This window comes from Mauremys mutica, chromosome 4 (assembly GCF_020497125.1).
Source record: "Mauremys mutica isolate MM-2020 ecotype Southern chromosome 4, ASM2049712v1, whole genome shotgun sequence".
Lineage (NCBI taxonomy): Eukaryota > Metazoa > Chordata > Testudines > Geoemydidae > Mauremys > Mauremys mutica.
In genome coordinates, this window is record NC_059075.1 from 161,987,851 (window position 1) to 161,997,295 (window position 9,445).

At 59.3% G+C, this 9,445-nt stretch overlaps 1 protein-coding gene across 2 annotated transcripts; it reads left to right on the forward strand.

The window, feature by feature from the left end:
• The first annotated feature begins 1,646 nt into the window (after positions 1 to 1,646).
• On the forward strand, positions 1,647 to 7,069 carry LOC123370223 (erythroblast NAD(P)(+)--arginine ADP-ribosyltransferase-like). 2 transcript variants are annotated; one of them, XM_045016573.1, is made up of 5 exons: positions 1,647 to 2,212; positions 3,629 to 3,738; positions 5,387 to 6,107; positions 6,336 to 6,371; positions 6,910 to 7,069. In XM_045016573.1, the coding sequence occupies exons 2-5, from the start codon at positions 3,670 to 3,672 to the stop codon at positions 6,921 to 6,923; spliced, it is 840 nt and encodes a 279-aa protein (XP_044872508.1). In that variant the 5' UTR covers positions 1,647 to 2,212; positions 3,629 to 3,669; the 3' UTR covers positions 6,924 to 7,069. The 2 variants fall into 2 exon arrangements, with proteins under 2 accessions (XP_044872508.1, XP_044872509.1); XM_045016574.1 differs by lacking the exon at positions 1,647 to 2,212 and adding an exon at positions 3,319 to 3,477.
• Positions 7,070 to 9,445: the final 2,376 nt, after the last annotated feature.

The window sequence follows — 9,445 nt, forward strand, 5'->3', positions numbered from 1 at the left end:
GGCTCGGCCGGCTTCACCCAGGGCGCCCAGAGGAGTCGGGGGACCCGGGGCAAAGCCATTTCGGGGCCTCTTCCATAACAAAAAGTTGCAATACTATAGAATTCTCGGGGGGGCCCCTGTGGGGCCCGGGGCAAATTGCCCCCCCCGGCGGCCCTGGCTTCACCTCGGGCCCCACCACTGGGAGGTGGAGGTGGGGACAAAACCATCGGGCTGGCTCGGGCCTCGGTCAGCCGGCAGGAGGCCCAGGTGATGCTACCGGGCCGTCCGGCTCCGCCACGTGGCCTGGACGCCCCCTCCCGGCCCCGGGCGCTGCAGGCCAAGCCCCGGCGGGTCGGGGTGTAGCGGGACTGTGAGGGGCGCAGGCGTCGTTCGACGACGCGGCCGCCACGACCCACCTCTGCACCTTCTCCGACGCCTTCGCCGAGCCCCGCTACCCCGTGGGCGGCCCCGGGGTCCACAGAGACGGGCTCAACGCCGCGCCCCTGCGGCTGGTGGAGCTATAGCCGGGGGGGCCCTGGGAGGGGCACCAATGCCCCAGTGTGGTGCTGGGGGTGGGGTGCCAGGATGCAGGGAGCGGGGTGGGGGGATCGGCAGGGGGCTCTGGGCTGCAGGGAGCAGGGTGGGGGGATCGGCAGGGGGCTCTGGGCTGCAGGGAGTGGGCAGGAGGCTCGGTAGGGGGCGCTATAACCTCTCTTAGCTGATTTAAAATGTGACCCCTTCATTACACAGAAAAAAGTTTAAAAATCTCATTTTGCCTCAATTTGATTTGCCGCATAGACTAATAGTCCCTCTTTACTCCCAGCCAGAGGGAGCATTTCCCTTAGTTCTGCAAACCCTTTGCAATAACCACCAAACTGTGGAAATTCCCCGGCCCAAACCTTTGTGATGCTGAAGAACTTTTAACAAACGACTGTCGAGATTTTGCTGCCTGATCTTATTTCTCTTTCATGTTATTTGCACTGGAGAATAAAATCCAGCCTCATTGCCAGGCAGACAGGCGTCTTGCCAACGCTTTACTTTAAAAAGAGAAAAGGAATTCTCAGCTAAAAACTTGGTCGTGACGAAGAAATTCAATATATCGTTAACAACTGCCTTTAGATCCGTTGCTGCCGATTAGATTTCAGTTCATTCGTATTTGGGCCGATGAATACAGACCCTCTTTATGTTTGGGAAGAGAGATTTTGAGAAGAATCTGCACTTCTGCAAATATTTAGAAGTTCTGAGACAAAGAACTGTGTTAAGGGGAAGTGAAGGGTGCAAATGTGTATCACAAAGTTTAAAAAAAAAATAGCTGCGATCAAAATTCAGCAAGAGGTTTTGTGGTTAAAAGAAAGATCCTTTTTGCAAACAATTTCCTTCAAAAAATGAGGACATTTCAAGGCAACTCTCCCCCCCCCCCAGTTAAGGATGAAAATAACTTTTCCATTAAGGAAGGAGAAAGTAATATCAAAGCATGATTGAGATCACAACCAAACACACACAGACACAACCAACCAGAACAAATGGAATAGACCCCCCCCCCCCAAAAAAAAACTAAGGAAAATTCAAGGCAAAAAACTTTGTTAAGGCTGAAAATAACTTCTCCTTAAAGAGAAAATAATTTAAAAAAATGATTGAGATTGCAAACAAACAAATTGAATAGACAGGGGGGGAAAAAACCCCGAGGGACGTTCGGAGGAAATGGTGTCCTTGGTGCCTCAGTTTACCCACCTGTGATTCGGGGATAATAACCTCCGCGTCCCGTTCTGAGAGGATGGAGTCCTTTACGTCAGCAGAGCGATTTGAGCCGCCTGCGTGGCCGGGGTGGACATCTTTCTGGGTGCGCACTGTGGGCTGGAAACAAACAGTATCTTATCGGGGCAGCTGGTGAAATGGCCCTGGTGATAAGGGCCCCTTTGTGGCACGCCCGGTTTATCTCTTCCCCTCCGTGCCATGCGTTGACCCCGTGCCCCGTAAGACAGAGAGCGTGAGAGGTGACCTGTGCATGGCAGGAAGCGATAAGAGAGGTTGGTCTAACTTAGGTTGGCCGCACGCTCCTGAGAAGCCGGCTGGAGCCTACGTTGTTCCTGTGGTTCGTTACGCTCCCCGTAAAGAATTTCTGCCTTATTTCCAGTCTGAACTGGGCTAGCTTCAGCCTCCAGCCGCTGGATCGTGTTAGACCTTTGTCTGCTAGACTGAGGAGCCCACGATCACACGTCTGTTCCCCATGGAGGTACTTGTGGCCCGTGATCTAGTCACCCTGTGGCCTTCTCTTTGTTCCTCGAAACCCCTCGAGCTCCGGGAGTCTCTCATGCTCAGGCAGGTTGTCCAATCCTTTAATCATTCTCCTGGTCCTTCTCTGACCCCGTCTCCAGTCGATCCACGTCCTTCTCCAGCGGTGGGCACCAGAACTGGACACGGGACCCCAGCTGCAGTCGCACCAAGGCCAAATAAACCTCTCGGCTCCTACTCGCCGTTCCCCTGTTTGTGCATCCCAGGATCACACCAGCTCTTTGCGCTGGGATCCCACGCCGGGTTGCTTGTCCTTGAGGACCCCGAGAGCCTTCTCCGAGCCCCTGCCTGGCAGGATATGGCCTGGCCTTGTGCTCGGCGCTGCACGTTATTAATTATCGGCGTGGTGGTGGCACCTTGGACTCCAGCCCCAGATCAGGAGCCCACGGTGCCAGGCCGCGCTTCAGCTGAACCAACACTGCTGCAGCCCCTCACTTGCCCCTAGCAGGAGCTGGACTTTACGCGACAAACCTGCCGCGTGAGCCGTTGAGGTGCTAAGAGGCAGAGATGGGGGTGCAGTTACGGCGTCGCTGGGGGAGGCAGGACTCTGGGGTTCTCCTCGTCCGGGGGCTTATTTCCACCCTGAATGGCTTCAAGATCTAAACATCGGCTGGCAGTGGCGCTGGACTGGCTTTAGCAGTGGGGGTGCTGGAAGCCAGCCCCCTTACCCCGGGCTGAGTCTCTGGGAGGGGGGCACCCGGACAGGGCTAAGGGGGCTGAGGTGTGGGGGCCAGGAGCAGAGCCCCGGGTGTGGGGCCGGATATGGGGCACTGGGAGCAGAGCCCCGGCTGTGGGGCCCCGGGAGTGGAGCCCAGGGAGTGGGGGACCGTGTGCAGGGCCAGCGGCCGGGGACCGTGGCCAGTGGCTGGCCCCTGGGACCTGAGCCGAGGAGTGGATCCCCGGGTGTGGGGCCGGTGGCCCCGCATAAAACCTGGGGGTGCTGCAGCTCCCCCTGTGCCCCCACTTCCCGCACCTACGTCTGCTGATTGGGGAATCGACTTAGCCCACGGGCAGAGGTGGGGAAATGTGTGACTAGAGGGACTCAGATAAAATCCGTCCCGTGGGCCGGTCACAGCAGCAACGGCCGCGCGTTGGGGCCGATAGGGGAGATCTTAGAAACTGATTCCTCCTCCCCAGGGCCGGCCTTGGGCTTCATAAAACCGCCCAGGCCGGTGTGATTGGGAGGAATCAGACAGAGAGCGGGAGGTAAGAACTATCCTCCTACGTGGCCCCTGGCCCATTCCCCCCCGAGCCAGCCAGTGCCCTGCCCTGGGGGCGGATGGGAGCCGGCGCCCCCTAGAGGGGAATGTTCCTACGTGGCTGGCTAGTCTGATATGGTCATTTGGGGGTTTTTCAGCTGAAGCCCCTCAGTGAATTATTCGGGGCTCGGATGCCAGGATGTCTCCCGAGAAAGTCGCCCTCCTGCTTTTCACTGTGGCCTGGGCGCTGCCTGCTGGAACCTCAGGGGTAAGTGGCTTCGATACAATATCCCTGCCCCGCCCCAGAGGTGGCTGCATCTCAGCTCTGGGCGAGCCGTCCCTGTGCGACGTTATGTGTGGCTGTTCCCCAGCTGCCCCACCCCAGAGGTGGCTGCAGCTCAGCTCTGGGCGAGCCGTCCCTGTGCAACGTTATGTGTGGCTGTTCCCCAGCTGCCCCACCCCAGAGGAGGCTGCATCTCAGCTCTGGGCGAGCCGTCCCTGTGGAACGTTATGTGTGGCTGTTCCCCAGCTGCCCCACCCCAGAGGTGGCTGCATCTCAGCTCTGGGCGAGCCGTCCCTGTGGAACGTTATGTGTGGCTGTTCCCCAGCTGCCCCACCCCAGAGGTGGCTGCAGCTCAGCTCTGAGCGAGCCGTCCCTGTGCGACGTTATGTGTGGCTGTTCCCCAGCTGCCCCACCCCAGAGGTGGCTGCAGCTCAGCTCTGGGCGAGCCGTCTCTGTGCGACGTTATGTGCGGCTGTTCCCCAGCTGCCCCACCCCAGAGGTAGCTAAAACATTCTGTGCTTGAATTTCCAGCCATCTGTAGAAGTCAGATATTGGCCGCTTGCTGGTATAATTTGTGTTGGAGAAGCACCGGAAAGCCCCATCCACCAGCAGGCGCTCCATTGTGTTGGGGGCTGCCCAGACCCCAGGGGGGCTATCGAGGCCCCCGGTGTGCCGGGCACAACACAAACACAGGCCCTGTCCTGAAGAGCTGCCAGGCTGACTAGACGAAGGGTGGGAAAGGAAACAATCTCCACAGAACCATGGAAATTTGCCCAAGGTCACCCAGTGATGGCAGAGCCAGGGACAGAACCCAGGAGTCCTGGCTCCCAGCCCCCCTGCTCTAACCCACTAGTCCCCACTCCCCTCCCAAAGCTGGGATAGAACCCAGGCGTCCTGGCTCCCAGCCCCCCTACTCTAACCCACTAGACCCCACTCCTCTCCCAGAGCCGGGGAGAGAACCCAGGAGTCCTGGCTCCCAGCCCCTCTGCTCTAACCCACTAGTCCCCACTCCCCTCCCAAAACTGGGATAGAACCCAGGCGTCCTGGCTCCCCGTCCCCCTATCCCGATCTAGCTCCCTAGACTCCACTCCCCTCCTAGATCTGGGAATTGAAACCAGACCCCTCTCCAGCTCTAACCACTAGGCCCCACTCCTCTCCCAGAGTTGGGGATAGAACCCAGGCGTCCTGGCTCCCAGCCCCCCTACTCTAACCCACTAGACCCCACTCCTCTCCCAGAGCCGGGGAGAGAACCCAGGAGTCCTGGCTCCCAGCCCCCCTGCTCTAACCACTAGACCCCACTCCCCTCTTAGAGCTGGGGATAGAACCCAGGAGTCCTGGCTCCCAGCTCCCCTGCTCTAAACAATAGACCCCACTCTTCCAGAGCTGGGGAGAGAACCCAGGAGTCCTGGCTCCCAGCCCCCTATCCCGATCTAGCTCCCTAGACTCCACTCCTCTGCTAGATCTGGGAATTGGAACCAGTCCCCTCTCCAGCTCTAACCACTAGGCCCCACTACTGGAAATTCCCCTCAGCAGAAACCCCCTGTGTGCAGTCCCCGTTCTTCCCTGCATGGGTCATTTCTGAAGCATTGTCCATGAAGGGTCACGCCTGACCTTGAGCTGACGGTTATTCCAGCCCCACCCCGATGAGATCCGCACGGCGGGGGGGAACCCCACCCTGACCTTGGCCTCCAACTCCCTGGACGACATCTACCGAGGTTGTGTGAAGGCCATGAAACGGTGCCTCCCATCCCTGCTGGAAGAGGAGCTGGAGGAGAACCAGCTCTTCCGCGAGGCGTGGGACCAAGCCAAGGAGATGTGGATGCAGATGGAGAACCAAACAATCTTCCCCAAGACGTTGAGGGCCCTCTACAGCGTTGCTGTCTTGGCCTACACTTTGGAAGAGCCGTCACTCTACGAATCGTTCAACGTGGCGACCAGAACGGCATGGAAGAGCCCCCAGGCATATGCCAGCTTTGCCTTCAAGTCCTTGCATTTCCTCCTGACCCAGGCGGCCAAGAAGCTAGGAACCAAGGAGCCCAGTTGTGCCAAAGTCTACCGAGGAACCAAGGTGAAGTTCTCCATCGAGGGTTTGTTCCGCTTCGGCCAGTTCACGTCTACATCCGAGAAGAGGCAGAAGGCGGAGGAATTTGGACGCACGACCTTCTTCGTGCTGCTCTCGTGCCAGGGGTTCCCGGTGGGGAATCTGTCCCGCTTCCCAGGGGAAGAGGAGATGGTGGTGCCGCCCTACGAGATGTTCCGGGTCACCGGGGTCAAGGAGACGCCAAGGAAGAAGATGGTGCACGCCAAGTCGGTGGGCGTCTGCAGCAACCATAACTGTGCCTACCTGGGAAGAGGTGAGGGGGAGGACGCAGGGAGGGACGCAAGCTATGGAAGGCCACCAGGGAGATAAAAACTAGCCCCTAGGGGGTGACAGCTCAGGTCTGGCCCGGGAGTGGGGTGAGGAATAGGACACAGGGCCTTTCGCCTCTAGGGGGTGCTGGCTCCTACCCCACTCCAGGCCAGGGGACTGGCTGGCTCGGAGGGTGGCAGGGAAAATTAATTGTCTGTTTTCTGTTTTCCAGAAGGGAACAGTACCATGAGCTGCCCTGATCACCGAGGTACGGGGGTGGGGGTGGGAGTGGGAGTGGAGGTGGGGGTGGGGGCTCATCCCTTGGCTGGAAAGGGAGCGTGCGTGGGGCTTGAGACAGTTACTTGTAGGACTCCTGGGTTCTCTCCCTGGCTCTGGGAGAGGAGTGGGGGCTAGTGGCTGGGGGGCTGGGAGCCAGGACTCCTGGGTTCTCTCCCCAGTGCTGGGAGGGGAGTGGAGTCTGGGGGTCAGAGCAAGGGGGGCTGGGAGTCAGGACTCCTGGGTTCTATCCCTGACTCTGGGAGGGGAGTGGGGGTCTGGGAGGCTAGAGTGGGGGCTTGGGGAGCTAAGAATCAGGACACCTGGATTATTTTCCCTGTTCTGCAACTGACTCCCTGGGTGAGTTTGGGGGCTTCTCTGCCCCCCTCTGTGCCTCAGTTTCCCCTGCTGTGCTGGAGGGCACTGGCACCGATCCAGCTGGGCAAAGTGCCGTGGCAGGGGTGGGGGTGGGTCTGTGGCTGAGGTGCGTGCGGACGGCTAACGTGGCGTGCGCTTGTGTCTCCCTGCAGTGCTGTATTTGTGAGGTGCTCGCCGCACCGGAGCAAGGAGGGGAAGCAGCAACCCCCTGGGATGCTTTTAGCCAGGAGCTCTATCAAGTGTCGTGTGTGTGTGTGTGTGTGTGTGTGTGTGTGTGTGTGTGAGAACAGCGCTGCCCCCTGCTGGAGGGGATCAGCGCTGTGTGTGTGTGTGTGTGACCAGCGCTGCCCCCTGCTGGAGGGGATCAGGGCTGTGTGTGTATGTGTGTGTGTGACCAGCGCTGCCCCCTGCTGGAGGGGATCAGCGCTGTGTGTGTGTGTGTGTGTGTGTGTGTGTGTGTGTGAGACCAGCGCTGCCCCCTGCTGGAGGGGATCAGGGCTGTGTGTGTGTGCGTGTTTGTGTGAACAGTGCTGCCCCCTGCTGGAGGGAATCAGGGCCGTGTGTGTGTGTGTGTGTGTGTGTGTGTGTGTGAACAGTGCTGCCCCCTGCTGGAGGGAATCAGGGCCGTGTGTGTGTGTGTGTGTGAACAGTGCTGCCCCCTGCTGGAGGGGATCAGGGCCGTGTGTGTGTGCGTGTTTGTGTATGAGGCTGTGTGCCTGTGACCTTTCCACCCTCATATTCTCCAGCCCTGTATCTGCTAGTGCAATAAACGCCTGCATTGCAAAGGATTGGATTTTTTTAACCGCCACGGCTGCAGCAGGGCATGGGGCAGGAGGGAGGAGCGAGGGTACAGCAGAGGCAACGTAGATTTTGTCGAAAGCTGCAGGATTTAATCGTTTGGGGAAACGACCCCCTGAGATCTAATCGCCTCCAGCGTGGCCATGCTAGCCGGGCAGAGGTGCTATGAACGCCGAGCGGCTGGCCCGGGGCGCAGAGTTTCTCTCTGCCCAGCAGGCCGAGGTCCCGGAGCAGCGTTTAGATCTAGAGCCGAGCGGAAGTTTTCATGCCAAACTTTTCTTCCCGGGGGAAAAAAACGGAGATTCGGTGAGTGCGAAACGTTCTGTCAATTTCACCGACTTCTTTATTTCGGAGGCGGGGGGGGTGGGAAATGAAGAAAACCGAACAAAGAAAGGAAGAATATTTGCGGCCGGCAGTCGCAGATCGGCTACAAGTCCCCGCAGACCGTCCCCGCCACCAACTGACCAAGCGCCGACTTGAAGCCAGGTGGGTTGTTTGCGCCCCCTGCTCCCCTTGGGAGGCTGCTCCAGAACGTCACAACTCGGGTGCTGAGAAACCTGCCTCTGATTGCGACCTAAACTTGTGACTGGTCAGTTTCTCTCCGTTTGTTCTTGTGGCCACATGGGCACTTCCCTGAAATGACTCCTCCCTCGCCTGGGGTTTATCCCGCTGATGTATTTATAGACAACAGCCATCAAGGACAAATCATAAAAGAACTAGGTAGATTCACGGAGGACGGGTCCATCGATGGCTGTTAGCCAGGCTGGGCAGGGATGGTGTCTCTAGCCTCTCTTTGCCAGAAGCTGGGAACGGGCGACAGGGGATGGATCACTGGATGCTTCCCTGTTCTGTTCATTCCCTCTGGGGCACCTGGCACTGGCCACTGTCAGTAGACAGGACACTGGGCTCGATGGACCTTTGGTCTGACCCGGTGGGGCCGTTCTTATGTTCTTATATCCCCCTGCAACCTGCCTGGATGCACCCCTGGGTGCTGGGACTGTGGCCAACAAACGGCGACTGGGGTGCAGCGGAAGGTTCCCCGCGAGGTGGGAAACTGAGGCAAAGGGCAACAGGCCAAAATACCAGGGCCGGTGTCCAGCGTTGCCAGATTTCCCAGGGGTTTTGCTCTGTACTCTTCAGAGGAACCCCCGGCTATTGACCCCGGCCTTTGGTGCTGCCGACACCGCCGGTGTCGGGGGTCGCTGGAGAGGGTCACCCCTTCATTTCTACTCACCCCCCGGCTCCTAGACGGCTCCGCTCCTTGCCTCGCTCGCCACTAGGTGGAGATGGTGTGTAGCAAATTCCTTTGTGTCGTCAGAGTCTCGGGTCTGCTTGTTTCCGAGCTCGGGATTTAAACAACTGTGATCCTGGTACCCGTCAGGGCCATGGCATCTCGGAGCCGCCTGGCTTCCATGGGCGCCAGGTTATATGGGACCAGTGGCCGGGCCCCACCTATATTCTAAGGCTGGATCGGGGCCAGCGCCCCCTAGAGGGGCAAGGGCCCGTGTCCCATTCCCCACCCCCGGAGCCAGCCTGTCTCTTGGCCTGGGGCAGGATCGGGGCCAGCGCCCCCTAGAGGGGAAAGGCCCCATCTCCCATTCCCCACCCCCGGAGCCAGCCAGTCCCCATCCCTGGGGCCAGATCGGGGCCAGCGCCCCCTAGAGGGGAAAGGCCCCATCTCCCATTCCCCACCCCCGGAGCCAGCCAGTCCCCATCCCTGGGGCCAGATCGGGGCCAGCGCCCCCTAGAGGGGAAAGGCCCCATCTCCCATTCCCCACCCCCGGAGCCAGCCAGCCCATCACCCTCTTCCTTTCCCTTCATCACACCCTTATACCCCTGCAGCTGGGGTGACCAGATGTCCCGATTTTATAGGGACAGTCCCGATTTTTG